The sequence below is a fragment of the Cyrtonyx montezumae genome, unplaced genomic scaffold (assembly GCF_038088225.1).
Source record: "Cyrtonyx montezumae isolate F1298 unplaced genomic scaffold, pur_monq_1.0 scaffold_25, whole genome shotgun sequence".
Taxonomy (NCBI): Eukaryota; Metazoa; Chordata; class Aves; order Galliformes; family Odontophoridae; genus Cyrtonyx; species Cyrtonyx montezumae.
The window spans coordinates 8,823,077-8,838,488 of NW_027071992.1; the positions used below are offsets into that span (position 1 = coordinate 8,823,077).

The 15,412-nt window shown below is 44.0% G+C and overlaps 1 protein-coding gene across 4 annotated transcripts; it reads right to left on the reverse strand.

Moving 5' to 3' along the window:
• Positions 1-415: 415 nt before the first annotated feature.
• ISL1 (ISL LIM homeobox 1) lies at positions 416-11,952 on the reverse strand. Of its 4 annotated transcripts, XR_010622426.1 has the most exons (8): positions 11,819-11,952; positions 11,581-11,689; positions 10,587-10,776; positions 7,388-7,647; positions 5,323-5,609; positions 3,730-3,897; positions 2,868-2,989; positions 1,372-1,451 (listed from the first exon to the last, which is right to left on the reverse strand). XR_010622426.1 is itself a non-coding variant. In XM_065739898.1 (7 exons), the coding sequence occupies exons 2-7, from the start codon at positions 11,606-11,608 to the stop codon at positions 1,335-1,337; spliced, it is 1,047 nt and encodes a 348-aa protein (XP_065595970.1). In that variant the 5' UTR covers positions 11,609-11,689; positions 11,819-11,949; the 3' UTR covers positions 416-1,334. The 4 variants fall into 4 exon arrangements, 3 of the variants coding, with proteins under 3 accessions (XP_065595970.1, XP_065595969.1, XP_065595968.1); XM_065739898.1 differs by lacking the exon at positions 2,868-2,989 and having other exon boundaries at positions 416-1,451; positions 5,323-5,606; positions 11,819-11,949; XM_065739897.1 differs by lacking the exon at positions 2,868-2,989 and having other exon boundaries at positions 416-1,451; positions 11,581-11,683; positions 11,819-11,948.
• Positions 11,953-15,412: the final 3,460 nt, after the last annotated feature.

A 15,412-nucleotide genomic window follows, 5' to 3' on the forward strand; every position in this document is an offset into this window, starting at 1 on the left:
GTATTTTAGCTGCTATTTTGTAAATATTTAAAAGAGGGAACTTTGTTCATTTATTATTATTATTATTATTATTATTATTACTATTATTATTTTCTCTATTCCAAACGCTTATTTAGTGAAATAGTCCTGAAGATATAATAATTCTACATATGGCGCTTTTATTTCACATAATATTTAAGGAAAAAAAAAGACAAAAAACCACATAGAATAAGACATATAATTCAAAGACCACGGTACAATCTTTTCTTTTTTTTTTTCTTTTCTTTTTTTTTTTTTTACTTCAGCAAACAAAAAAATAGAGTCAAATGACATGAAAAGTGGCAAGTCTTCCAATAATAAATAATAAATTACTTTATAATTTTGCAATGCAAGAGCAAACAAAAAGGGTGGTGTTTTTTTTCCTTTTTCTTTTTCCTTTTTTTTTTTTTTTTTTTTTTTTTTTTTTACTTTTTTTCTCTTTATTGAGAGGAAGAGAAAGAGAAAGAGAGAAAGAGAGAGAGAGAGAAAACAGTCGTTTTAACCAATAACTATACACATCTTTGGGGGAGGGGAAGGTTCTTAGACAGACACATTTCAAACACAATCCCGAGACGCTTTGTGGCAAAATAGAGGTATACCTTGTTGCAATGCTTTTATAAATTGGTTTTTAAAGAGTAATTCAAAAACCTATTTATTAATTACTTCAGACTTGATAGAGGGTGGATCTCAACCAAACACAAACCAAAACCCCGCTACAGTACATGCTATTAGAGACCCAGGAAACAACCCCTTGTTAAGAGTCAACTAAAAACAACATTGCAAACCAATGCAGCTCCACCTTCCTGCAATGAATCTTTCAACAACGCGGGGCTAAATCGTCTCTTTCTTGATGATGGAAAACCTACCGGAGCTCCTTTTGGCAAGGCAATGACCAATATAGAAACAGCACCATTCAGGTTAGGAGAAAGTCCCTCTATCTTGGTTTCTCTCTAAGATGTGCAGTCAAATGTAATTTTTTTTTTAAGATTCATGAGTACATATCCCCTATATTTTGAAAATGTCTTTTCGATCCTCCTCAGATCATTGAGTAGCGTGGTGGTTTTTTGTTTGTTTTAGCATTAATTCTAGTAAGATCCCATGATTGTCTTCACAGTGTTGCTACCATATTACCTTCTCTTTTCAAACATGACTCCGTTCTTTTCATGGAGCGGTTCCTTGCCAGGTTCATTATAGGGCTGTTATATACTTTTCCCACCTAAATTTCGGAGTCCAAACACGGTCACTTTCCCACTCTCTCCAACAGGGCTGAGGGTAAGGGCAGAAACAACAACATCAGAACTCTGAATGAATTTTCCTCATGCCTCAATAGGACTGGCTACCATGCTGTTGGGTGTATCTGGGAGCTGAGAGGACATTGATGCCACTTCACTTCCAGTAGAATTGGAACCAGGTCCTCCTTCTGAAAAATTAACCTGCCAAAAAAAAAAAAAAAAAAAAAAAAAAAAAAGAAGAAGAAGAAAGAAAAAAAAAAAAAAAGGAGAAGAAAAAGAAGAAAAAATAAGAAAAATAATATATATATATATATATGTCTTTACAGTTGTAACAATCAAACAAAGCTGGCAAAGGCAAATAAAAATGCAAGAAAAACAAAAAAAAAAACCAAAAAAAAAACCCCAGGTATGCATCTCAATGGCCTGATACATCTCCACAGGAGACTGTCTTACTGTGGCTTTATTTATTTTCCCCATTTGTAAGATTCTTCTTCAGGCCTTCAGCCAAATCATCAGGGGAAAAAAGTTTTTAAAAAGGAATTTTAAAAAGACTGGAAAAAAAATCCACAAGTAAATAAACAACTTTATTTTCCAGGCCTTCTTTCCACATCTTGCAAGAGTGGCAACCCCAACAGGATGTTCTAGTCAATTATTTAAGAGTGCATGTGCTTTTTGACACAAAACTGTAAGGTTACTCTTTCCCTCCTTGTGCACGTACTAAAATAAACCTGGAAGCAGCCAAGAGCAGAAGGCATTTGAAATAAGCCATTCCCTTTCATTCATGACTGGGAGTTGGTGGTATCTCTTTTTAACAAGAGTCCTCTTGATAAAAAAAAAGGTCACACTTCTCCATCCTAATGTGCCCCACAGCTCCTGTTGATTTAGGGTTAGTGCTGGGAAAAGGCCTGAAGTAAACGGTGGAGCTTTGCTAATCCAAAAGCATTTCTTTAGCACCTATTTAGCTGTGTTCAAGGCCCTTTCCAGATTACAGCCGTGCTTTGAGTGGTCAGTGCATTCCATCCACAATCCTTTATTTTAATTCTTTTCAGCATGAGACATTATATACTTTTTGCATCAATATCCATCTGTCTATCTAATGGTCTAATGGTGTGTTTGTCTATATATGTGCATGTATTAGGGTTACCATCTTCCTTTTTTTTTTTTTTTTTTTTTTTAGACCTATTTAGTACAAAAACTCACTGTATGAGAGGTTTTTAACATCTCTGGTTCTGTAAGGCAACCAAAGGAGATTAATTGTTCTTGTGCCTGTTTGACAGCTTGATTAAACTAGGAAAACCGGTGGTTACTTGAGGTAAGATGATGCAAACAGACCTGCTGCTGTGCTGCAGTTCCTGATTAAGCATGTTGTGCCAGGGGAGGCACACAGACCACAGCTGGTTGAAAAAAAAAAAAAAAAAAGAAGAAAAATCGGAACCATTCAAAACTGCCTGATACTAAATAGAAAATTTCTCCAAACATCAATTCATATGTCTACAAACTGTTGTTCTCCATTGCTTATGAAGAAAAAAATTCCCAACAGATTAAAAAGTGATCCATGTAATAATATTTCATGCTCAGGTATTGTTCTGAATCACTGAAAAAGCATACACAACGCACCTTATTATTTTAAAGATCTGGTTTTAACACACTTAGGCAAGGAAATTGAGTTAAGGTTGAACTTCTGTCCTTAATTCACCTTCTTGGGCCTAAGTATTGCAGTTGATATGGTCCCATTTGAGCTGCCAAATGACATAGGCATAAGGAAGTGAGTTAAGAACAGAATTTATTCTAAAATGTTTTCTTTTGGCTTAAGGCAGTTCATTATACTGTTTGAATTTTGCAAGTGACAATTGTACTGACAAGTTAGCATTTTCAAAGTACAACATTAAATGTACACTATAGGTATGTATAATTGCATGCAAGTATGTGAATAGAGAAATAAAAAGTCATATATAAACTTATGTGTGTAAAGGAAGGATATGATGCATTAATTAAATTGTCTGTGTTTGTGGAATAAACCGAAGACTCAGCCTGAGGTTGCAGCCATATATTTTTAACCTATATTATAAAGTCAAAACTGGCCCAAGAGATAGAAAGGAATGTGTGTGGGGGGTAAAATTTGGAAAGTGTTCTCATAAATGTCCCTACAATGGCACACAGATATGTTTTAGTTCTCTAGTCAGACATGCTTTCAGTTTTCAGTGGTGTGCAAGCCAAGTCAGCCTCAGACCTGGGCTGGGCCTTATCCAGCATGCTCTCATTTTGACAAGATCATTTCACTGCAGTACTTTTTACACCGAGCCCAGCAAAAACAGTTCAAATCATCACATTTACAGAGTGCCAAAATGCCCACCTCATAATCTAAGGGAACACTGCTGGCCTGAACTGTTCATCCCTGGGATGAGGACTCAAGGAGCAGCCCTCCTGCTGTGAACGTTCAGCAAATCCCCCACTACTGGGGCTGAGAACAGACACTTACTAGTTGCTGAAAAGCAGGTTGGTCTATGTCACTCTGCAATGCGAAGTCACTCAGTACTTTCCAGGGCGGTTGGTAACTCTGCACCTCCACCGGGTTTGCCTGTAAACCACCGTCATGTCTCTCTGGACTAGCAGCCACCATCGGAGTTCCTGTCATCCCTTGGATATTCTGTAAACAGCCCAGCAAAAGATGTTAATGAGCTTGGTTAACTTTATTGTATATAAGCGCTGAGTCAATAAACTGCTTTCTATCTTATCTATACAGTCACTTGTATTTGCTTTGTTAATCTGCTGTGAATGTCTTACTTCATTCTACTTTAGGTCAGTCTATTTCTACCTGCTGCATTTATCACAGTGGAAGTTTACTTTCTTTCCCTTTAATCCTCGTATTTCTCTCAAGGCATAGCCCTCCTCCCCTGCCCCCCAAATCCTTCCCAAACAGGCAGTCAGTGTCTTGGCTGGCGATGCATAGTCACAAGAAACGGTTAATCATGCCTTCTTTCTACTTAGCACCTAGGATGATTTCGTTCTCCACGACCTTAACTGGTTTGTATATCCCCTGAACCATAAACCTGAAGAGAGTTAGTACCATGTTATTTCAAAAACAAAACAAAGCAAAACAACAACAGCAAAAATAAGATTAAAAGTCATGGTAAAGAAGAAAACCACAGTTCTCCCATTATGTCCTGTGGTGCAGACACTGTACAAAACAACTCCAAACCTCAACGAATAGATTGTTCAGGCAAGCTAATAACATCATGTTTTATTGCATTCCAACATGGTAAAATGAAACTCCTTAAATTCCACTTAACTAGGCAGCCTTATGAATTAATAGTTATTCTCAGGTTAGTCAATATACAGAGGGAGAATAACAGACTCTTCTTCAAGTGGACTAACATCAGTAGGGGAAAAAATAAAAGTTGGCTTAAAATTGAGACAGCCAGTTTGCTATGCTGAAACCAGCTCTTTCTACTTGTTCACATTAGACATACAGATGCCTGCAGACAAGAATGTACTTCTATATGTATTTCAATGTATTTCTATACAAAAACTACATATATATTGTAAAATAACTTGTAAATATGATGGTAGTTCAAAAAAACTTTGCATTTGTCTTTTTCTACAGGAAATGTACTGACAAACACAGATAAATTAAGTATATAAGGTTATAAAAATTTTTCCCCTTTACTCCTGCATAAAACCACTGAAGAGGGTGAGTATGTTATTTTCCCTCAAGGAGTCCTCTGCATTTGCAGTATAAATATTACACAAGACAGGGCTTTTTACATCCCATAAGCTCTGCAGGTCACAATTCACACTGCAGAGAAGTTAATCTAATCTACTGCAAATCCTTAGCCTCACAAAAGGACATACTCGCTTGAGCAGCCTATATCAGTTTCTCTCTGCTGTCTGTTTTAACTACACTGACAGCAGAACAAGCAGATAATATTTAGGAGGTACCATTTTGCTTTAAGTGAGCTCCCATAAAATCAGAAGGGTCCAACTGGCCTTGGAGGTGGCCAGTCTGGCCTTAACATACGTGTTTCTCTGTGGGAGGTAAGATAGTGCACAGTCAGAAGCTGAAGACACTTACAGTTTTGTCATTGGGTTGCTGCTGCTGAAGTTGCTTCATCATAATGCTCCTTTTTTTATCCTTGCATCTCTTGTTTTGAAACCAAACCCTGATGACCCTCGGACTGAGGCCAGTCATTTCAACCAGTTGCTCTTTCATGAGGGCATCGGGTCTGGGGTTGGCAGCATAGCAGGTCCTCAAGGTGTGAAGCTGCTTTTCATTAAGGACAGTTCGGACTCGGGTGGTCTTCTCAGGCTGCTTGTGGACGTGGGGCCGCAGAGCTGGCTGTCTGGCAGAGATAGGTTCTGCTGTAAGGGAAGGGGAAGGGAGGAATAGGATCCCCATGAGTAGGAAGCAGGGAGTCTGCAGAGGCTATGAATCTAAGCCAGTGGGGAAGGGGGGTGGGGGAATGAAAGGAGGGTGATGAGTCTCTTTCAAAGGCCATTCAGGCAGTTAGCTCTACCTGAGCTCCTGCAGCCTCCTCTGCTTTATGCGCTGGTGGAGTGACAAGACTGACATCTCTGACTCCACAAATAATTAACTTGACATCCACTCACACTCCTACTCAACTCCCCCCCCCCCCCCCCCCCCCCCCCCCGAAAAAAATATCGTTTATGACAGAAGTTTGAACCTGTATGAGCCGTGACAGGGGAGGGTGAGCTCGCAAAGGTGCATGTGTGTGTGTGCACTAGGAAAAGAAGGGAAGAGCTTTATGCATTTATGTCCTGACAAATCACTAAAACAGGTTTTTGGACTGAAAATTAAATTAATTCATGATTAGGGTCTACACCTTGTATACTGAATCTAGCTCAGCTTAGTTAGAGGCCTTGATAACATTCAAGAGCTCCTGCCCGTTTGGTGCTTCCCAACCTAAGCAAAATGAGCCAAATGCATTGCACCATGACCACGGATGGAAAAACTGTGGGAGCCCTGCATCAGGAGACAGGGTCTGTCTTAGAATGAGCATGTATTTGGTGAATTTATGTAAACTTTAAATGAATAATTATAAAAAGCATGAATGCTTACCCAATTTAAGAGGAGCAAGCCAAACATTTAGTGAAAACCACAAAGAAATGCAAACCAGTGTATAGAGTCACATTAGGAGTACTTTTTACTTGCATTATTCAGCTATTCTTCTGTGTATTGGATAGCTGTAGGTATCTATATGTAATTTGACCCACTCAAGGGAAAAACAAATACTTTTTTTTCTAAAAGCATGGCTTGCTAGTATTCAAAAATGCCTGCCTTTGTACAGTAGGCTTTACATTACTCTGATAATGATGATGAATCAGCAAATTCGAATAAAGGTGATATGGTCTTAGCAGTGTTTTACTTGCAGACCCTATATGCATGCACGATTTATCTTAAATCCTGCAATGGACACCTACGGATATTCTTTTTCTCCCTTGATATTGATATGTCACTGGGAAAAAAAAAAAGAAACAGTGGGGGAAAAAGTGGGAAACGAGCCCGTTTAAACAGAGTTGTGTTTGTAAATAACCTTTGGTGTTACGGTTACTTGACAAGCAACATCACCAGCCAACCTTGTTTTATCCAGCCTCCTTTGCCTCAAAGAGACGTGCCTTTTCTTCAGCTAAGAGTCCCTGAGTGTCTGGTGCACGTGTCGAGAACTAGAGGTGCAAGTTGTAAGGTGGGTCGACAATGCTGAGTTTAAAGATGAAATTCTCATCAAATCACATAAAACTTTTCAAGACGGCAGAGTCACTTCAAAAGGCAATTACTGGAGATTAGCTTGTTGACAGTTTTAAATTACAGCCTAAGCGCTCGCCTGTAGTTATGAAGTCTATCTCCTTTCGGCCCCCGCGTCCACCAGTGCTTAAAGCAGCTTTTGCCCGTGCTCCGCAGGACCGGCCCGAGCGGGGTCTGAGCCGTGCCGCAGACCTGCTCCCTGCACGGGCTGCCCCGACTCCCGCTCAGCTCAGGCTCACAGCCGCCGGTGGACCGGGGGGGACTCCCGCAGGGGTGCCACCCCCCGCGCAGGTGCGAGCAGCCAGACCCTCGGCACTCCGCGAGCGCGCAGGCCGGGGGCTCGGGTCCCCCGCGGTGCGCCGTGCACGGGCGGTACCTGCCATCTGCAGCGGCCGGGCCGGGTGCAGGGGGCTGAGGGGGTCCCCGGCGCCCAGGCTGGCCCGCTCCACCACGTCGTGGTCCGCCCGGCAGAAGAGGCCGTCCTCCCGCAGAGCGAATTCATCGCCGGGAATGAGCTGGCGGCTGCAGGCCACGCAGCGGAAACACTCGATGTGGTACACCTTGGCGCGGGCGCGCATCACGAAGTCATTCTTGCTGAAGCCGATGCTGCACTTGGCGCACTTGATGCCGTATAACCTGAGCAGGGCCCAGCCCAGAGAGAAGGAGAAGGGAGGAAAGGAGGGAGAGTATGGGGAGGGGGCACGGGGGAAAAAGGACGGGAAGAAAACAAAAAGAGAGTTTTTCACTCGCGCTCGTAAGCTGCCCCGTAGCCTCTCGTAGCCGCTCCACACGCGGAACAAAAGTTAAACAAGCTTTGGGACAGAGAAGCCAGCAAGGGGAAAGGAATAAAAACGGATTCGGCTGCTGTCGATGTACTGTGTCCCTTCTCCCCACACCACACACCCCTCCCCCCCCTTCACGCCCCGCTGTAAAAGGCGGCGGGGACCCGGACACGGCGATGGGCAAGGGGAGGGCGAAAGGAAGGACGGTGGGGGTGGCAAGCAGGGGAGAAGCAAAAATTCGACCCCTCTCCTTCGCACTGAGGTGCCGCCCCTTCCTCCTGTCTCGCTGCCCGTGCTGCATGCGGCGAGGAGGCGTCCCCGCACTCTCCCCGAGGCACGGCGCGGGGACCTGACCTCGCCTGCCCGCAGCTGAACTGCCCACCCGGGTACACGGGGAACAGCCGGGGCTGACACCCACTCCACACACACGCACAAACGTGACCGCTTTTCCGAATGTTGGTGGGGTTTTTTTTTGTTGTTGTTGTTTGTTTGTTTTGCGAGGAACACATTCACGACTTCTGCCCCTTCACGACTGGCCGCGCTCGCTCTAGCTTAGCCTCCGGCACGCGGCTCAGCCAGCGACAGGGGCTCTTCCCCTCATCCTCTTACCAGCTTTACTTTATACAACCGGTCTAGGCATATGCACACACCCCTTTGTATGCACGCTCACTCGCATGCGTAGCAGCACAACCTCTTTACCCAGACCATTCCTAAAAGGTACTTTCTGTGTTCTGGCTCTGCAGCCAGTCTCACTCACGGCTCCTTCTTCCCCTCTGTTTTCTTCCACCTTGAACCAGCGCTCAAGCCCTCCAGCACGAGTGGAAGGGAAACTTTGCTCCACAGCCCCACAGCAGCTAGTGGGTCTCCGGAGTTACAGGCTGGAGGAGGTGGCTGTTCCTCGCCTCGTGTGGAGGAAAGGAACACGGTTCATCCATCAGTAGATGGGCAAAAGAAAACGTTCCAGCGCGGTGCCTGTAGGTACAGTCTCTCGTCTGCCACCGAGCACTCCTTTACCAGCCTCTTCGGCATTAAGTAAAATTAGCATCTTCCCGCAAACGTGGGAAGGCACACAAAACAAACACGGACAAATGTGGATGCAGCCTATGGAAATGTAAAAACTGCTCTTAAAACTGACCTAATATTCATCCACACTCATTTCCTCACCGGTGCATTTCATTAGCAATAGCCTGTGAGGTAAATGTGTGGGTACGTGTTTAGCTGCTGTGTCTATAGGTTTGTACTCGTTTTATATTCAGAGCTGCAATTTTCCGAATTAGAACTTTCTGAGAAGAATAAAATCCCAGCAACCAAACTGCGTAACTACAAAAGAGCAGAGCGTTCACAAAATGCATCACATTCATAAGCTGGGGGGGGGTTGCCCCCATGCTTGGCAGTCACAGACTGACTCATGGTCTAATTCAAAGTCGAATTACACTTTTAAAATGTTAGCAAATTAATCTTATTGCACAAAACATTTAAAAGTAGCAATTTTTTTTTGTTTGTTTGTTTAAATTAGTCCACTGGGTGAGTTCTTGCAGGAGGTTGGCGGGTGTATCTCAGCCCCAAACGTTTTACTTTAATTTTAAATTAGCGACGACATTAAACAGCAGGCCTCCAAAGTAAAAATAATAAATATTATTATTACTATTAATAATAAATTGAACTGTTTTTGATCTAGTAAAACTTGGAGAATAATCTCATGGCATAGCTTGTACGAATGATCTGATTAAGAATCGTGTCCTGGGCTGAGACATTTTATTTCAGTTTGGAGTTAACGAGAAACTAGAAAAGATATCTTGGGCAGGTAGGTAATAGTTGATCTCAAAACTTTCCAAAGAAAACAGTCCATACCTCAGTGTCAAAGTTCTGCTTTTTCAAACCCAGAAGAATACACTGAAACAGATCAGCATGACCCAGGAGCACAAATAATAAACACACTCGAAATTCCTGCTTTGGTTTCTCTATAGTGTCAGGATTGGCAACTCTCACATTTTATCAGTTACCAGATTTTAATGTGAGGAAGGAAGCGGTTCCATTATCTAAATATACCCAATTGTTCGTGAACAGATGATGGGCAATTTGATCTGCTCTGTCTAATTCATCAGTACAGATAAGATAAGAAAGGAAAGGCAGTCAGATATCACCAAAGGGGTTAATATTTAAAAAGATTAAATGTCAGTTATTTTAGCAAAGAAACGTTTCGGTCTAGGTTTTAACCTCCTCAGAAAAAGATCTTTCACTCTGAAGGAAACTTCAGTTTTGTTTTTGTTTTTCTCTTTTGGACTACATTTTTTTTTAATAGGCCTGGTTTAATCTCATTTTTGCCCGTATATTTATTTTTACGGCATAAATTTTTGAAGCGGTTTTCCTATGAATCCATTATGCCTTTACAAAAGCACAGATACGCATTTCTCAGGTTGTATTAAAAAGAGACCATTTTCCGCATTACTCATAACATCGACCCTACTGAAAACATTCTCTATCACCTACGATTTCCCACTTTGTTAGAATCACATAATACGCTGCTCAAGTCCTCAGGAGGATCCGATAGAGTCGCTAGTTTCTTACGAGTGTGGTTTTGTTTGTTCAGAAATTCGAATTTGAATTTGTAGAACAAAAAACTTGACTACTCGAACTTTTCCCCTCATCTGTCTGCCTTTGAAGGAATCAGTTAAAAATACGCCAATTGCATATTCACCTTATTATCACTGCTTTTCCTTGCCCTACATGTCAGATTTATAAAGTTAAAAAAAAAAAATCTAATAGAGGAATTAAACAACGTAAATGGCGTACCTGATATAATCTCTTTTACAGTAGGTTTTGCCATCCCTAACAAAGCACGTACAGGTCTCGTCCAAATACTGATTACACTCTGCACATTTCAAACACGCCGCATGCCATTCCAAATCCGGAGAAACCCTCAGAATATACTGATCGTGAATTTGATTGCCGCAACCAACACATAGGGAAATCAGGCGTTTTTCTGAAATGAAAATAAATACATGATTGACTAACCGTTTACTCTCCTACAGAGATAAACACACTTTTAGTGTCGTTCCTATATAGGGCGTACTCGAAGTGTTGCTTTTTTTTTTTTTTAAGAGTATTACACTTTTGTATGGTAATTGAAGCATGCCATCAAAACCTTGCTTCGTTTAGAAAGAAGGCGGAACATGCGTTACAATGCAGACGTGAAGGGTGAAGGACCCCACTTCGAAAACCCTGCACAGAATCAAAACTCCAAACTCCCCCGTAGTTTTATTTTTATTTTATTGTACGCTTGTTCAGATTCCTCTCCTTACGAGGACAGCACCTACACGTTAGATTTAATTTTTTAAGAGGCTCTGATTGGAAACGTCGAACGCGTGGCTGGTGCGCTTCCCATTCAGCCCTTTGCTTTAGAAGAAGGGACTCGGGACTGCTAGCAAGAACAAGCATCATTACAGTTGTCACTTGCTCTCTTTTGCAAGTCTAATGCTAACACTCGCAGACAGAATGGGTGCTGGATAGACAGCCGCACCGCAGACTAACGAAAAGAAAATTCAAAGCTGCTTGGTAGGAGAGCCCATTTAAATCTCGCCTGCTCCACAAACTTTAAAAGAGAGCAGGACCCCAGGCTATTAGCATACAAGGCTACGAGGCTAAAACACAGCAAGCATGCAGGCATGGTAACAAAAGCACCTTCTCTACCATTCAGATGAAGTTCAGCTCTCTAGCAGCTCGCCTGTCTGAGACGATTACAATAGACAGCACATTTATTCCAACAACGGTAAAAATTCCGCCTTACTTTTTGGTGGGTCTCCCATGTCTCCCATATCTGTAAGAGGGTGTAATGTCCACAGTGAAATGGTGTACGGTTTCGTTTTAAGACCCCAAAGTAGGTTTGAGAGCTGTCGCTAAAAATAAAATAAAATAAATATAGATAATAATAATAATAATAAAAAGTAGAAGTAACAATAACAAAAAAGAAAAAAAAAGACTCGAAATTAGGGGGAGGAAAAAAAATAGGCAAAACAAAACACCACCAGCGTGGGAGACACTGTCAGGGCTGCGGAGCGAGAAGGGGGCGCGGTGCGACGCGGCGCCGGGGTCCGGCTGCGCGGCGGAGTCCTGCCGCGCGGTGCTGCGGGGCGCGGTGCGGTGCGGTGCGGTGCGGTGCGGTGTGGTGCAGCGGCGCGGCGGTGCTGGACTGGGCGCTGGAGACTCGGGCACTCGCCTCGCCCTTATCTCTTACTCAAACTTCTCTGCTCCAACTCAGCCCGCTCGCCATTGGCCTGACGTCATGCGCGGGGACGTCACGCCTGCGCGGCGCCCATTGGCTGCGGGCGGCGCGGCGCAGCTGTTCTGATTATCATATTTCAGGGTCTGGCGGCGCGGCGGCCCCGGCTCGGGCTCTCGGAGGCAACTTTTCCTCGCTCCTCATTTGTATTTCCTTTTATACTTTCTTCTTGTCGTTCTCCTCCATCCCTGCCGCTTATCTTCAGTCACACCTTTCATTTTCCTTCCCGGCCCCGATCGGGCTTCTCCACCCCTTCCCCTTCTTGGGCTTGCCGAGCCATTTGCACGATTTCCGTATATATATATATATGATACATATACATATATATATATACATAGATACATATATATATATATATAGGATACATACATATAAACGTGCGTGTGTATATATATATATATATTATGGGGCCGGGTGTGGTGTTAATCCCACTGTTTCCTACCGAGCGTTTATCATTCCCATTAGGGAGCCCCGCTCCGGCTCCCGCAGGCGACTGCCCCTCGCGGGGCGGGCACGGCCCCACCACGAGATGAGATTGTTTACGTTTTCCCCCATCCTTCTTTTCTCTTAAAATCGTGGATAGAAGCTTTATGTATTTCTGTTAAACACGAGATCGAAGGAGGTACAAATATTTACCTTAAACTGTCCCTCAACACTCCCTCTGTTCTATTTACGTTTTTCAATCCGTTTTAGATCCCTTTCCTTTCTTTCTTACTATCTGTTTTTTTTTTTGTTGTTTGTTTGTTTTTTTGGTTTTTACTTTATCTGTAATAGAAATACATAATGTATTTATAAGGTTTCGTAGCTTGACCAGGAATGAAGATTCGCGCAGAAAAACGAAGAACTTCTGCCTTTCACTGTGGAGAGTCCCTTGAAATTCTTGTTTAAAGAAAAAAAAAAAAAAAGAAAAAAAGGAAAGAGAGGGGAAAAAAAAGGAGTGTGAGAGAGGGCGCGAACTCCGCCGTTTGCGCGGTGCGGGGCACCTGGAGGCAGTGTGGGAAGATTCGGTCTGTGCTGGGCGCGGAGCGGAGCGGTCCCCTCGCCCCCGGCTGCGTACCGGCGGCCGCAGCACGCCTCGCAGGCACCGGCCCCCGCGGGGCTGCTGGCTCCGGCAGGAGTTATCTGAACGCTTCCTCAGCCCGGCAAAACCCAACTTTCCCGTGGCAAGGATTTCTTTGTGTGTATTTCGCAGAGGGCAGTCTCCACTCAGCCAGCCTGCTGCGTTTGCTTTAGTCTGTGTACCGAGCTGCACCCGCTCTCCAGCGTGGGCACCGTCTGAATCCGCCGCTCCTCGTCTTAAACGTCCCCCTTGAGTTATTTTAGGTCATTTTTTTGTGTTCTGTTCCATATGAGTTGCTACACCGCCCTCACCAAGGTAATGTATAAGTACCCTCCAATCGCTATTCATCAAGAAAAGATTTTTTTTTTCGAAGTCTTTTTTTCTTCCAAATGCGACCGACGAGACTGGAGTTTGGGTGAAAGAGGGGCAAAGCCATATTCATGCGGAATGTCTTCCCGCAGAGAAATCTGGTTGAAGTGAAGCAGGCAAGAAAAAGTTCTGAAACTTGCATTTACTGATAAGACAGCTGCTAAACAACGGATCTCCTCGGAGTCCTAACTCGGTTTGGAAGATGTTTTCCTTTGCAAAGCCCAGGGAGCAAAAATACCCTCCAGCTTTATTTCGAACAAGAAGTGGGACCCAACGTTGCCACTTGTGGAGATAACTGTGCTGACTTGAAACGATCTCAAGATAGTGTCAGGAGGTAAAGATATGCTTGCAAACACACGCACACTTACTTTACATATTCGACGTTTAAATAAACAGTGGGGAACGCAATTCTACTAGACGATGGCTTCTCCTTCCAAGAACCTGGCGATACGCATACATGTGTGTGACTGTGTGTGTACGTATATAAAAGGCCAGCTACAGAAGTAGTTTATCATTCTGTGTTTTAGCTGAGTAAACCGAAAAGTAATTACCAAGAACCACTGCTGATGTTGCCAGCTCCAGACATCCAGGCACGTGTCTGGGACAAACCTTCAGAGATGGGCATTTTAATCCACGCAGACCTCAGTGTAGCACCCACACTGCTCTCCCTGCCTGGGGGACAGCCCCTCCCCCTCTTCCCCCTTCCCCATTTCTTCCCATGCCCTGCGTTCCGCAGTGCACTGGAGCGCACCCCTCAGCTCTGCGATGCTGCAGCCCGACAGGGCCTCGCTGCGCGCTCCACCGTCCGCGGGAAGAGAGATGCGGTGAGCAGGAGGAGGGGATTCGCGGTCAACGGCAGCGCGCAGCCCCTGTGCGGGACGGTCTCCGGCCGCCCCTTCCCCAGCCTGGGGCTCTGCCCGCGCCGAGGCGCGCAGGCTGCGCGCAGGCGGGCGTCGCGGCGGGTACCGCGGCGACCTCTGCTGGCCGCGGGGCGAGAGGGCGCGGCCGCGCGCGGTGAGCGCGTTTCTGACCTTTTGTGCCTCGCCGCACGGTGTCTGCAAACATCCCTCCACCTCTGCTCGGGTACACCGACCCCCAGCCCCGAGTGACTCCGCGGGCTGCGAGATGGCAAAGGATCCACAGTGACAAGAAATAAAGAGGCGTCCTAGATAGCCATCCGTGGGTACTGCAAAAGACTGAAACAGGGAAGGTGTTTTTCCGTCCTTCATCCTATGAATTTATCCTTCGTGGACGTCTTCATCTCTACTTAAAAAAAAATTGGCCTTATTAAAAAAAATAAACATATATCCCCTTCTCAGCTGAGAACATTTTATTTTATTTTATTTTCCTTTTCTTTTTCTTTTTTTCTTTTTAATAATTCAGTCTGGTTTTAGTTCTCTTAACGCCCAGCCCACTAACTTTCGGGATTTTTTAACTACTACTTCTAGGAGAAGTGACTGCATTTTAAGCTTGATCTTTGCAAATGATGTGCAATAAGCAAGAAACCTGTCTCCGCCCCAGCAAACCAGGATTGGGAAGAAAAGGAGGGCTTTGATCAAGGGTATTTTCCCCCTCCTGTGCTACTGATTTGCTTACTGTGTATTCGATTCGCGTTCCCAGGAAGGCGAAGCTCTATATTTAGCCAGCATCAGAATCGGGTTTAAGGGAGTGGAATAATGAGTGGAACTGCCAGTTTCAATGAATAAGGTACTGAGAGAAAAAGCCCGCTGAAGGATTTCTCTTTTATGGTATCAATATACACGTGAATGGGAAGACATAAAACGGGATTTGTACGCATTTGAAACACTTCCGAAAGTATACGATAATTTTATTTTTTCTTTTCCTGCCTTTTTTCTTTTCTTATATATTTACTTTTGTGAAGAGGGCTTGGAAAGCTTACTTAAAGTCGGT

What these genes read in the sequence shown, in the direction of transcription:
- ISL1 (XM_065739897.1), bottom strand. Translation starts at nt 11,608, where the DNA reads ATGGGAGACATGGGAGACCCACCAAAAA. An exon ending in CATGGGAGACCCACCAAAAA is followed by an intron (nt 10,777 to 11,580) that starts GTAAGGCGGAAT and finishes TTTTCATTTCAG; the next exon opens with AAAAACGCCTGATTTCCCTA. An exon ending in TGTAAAAGAGATTATATCAG is followed by an intron (nt 7,648 to 10,586) that starts GTACGCCATTTA and finishes GGCCCTGCTCAG; the next exon opens with GTTATACGGCATCAAGTGCG.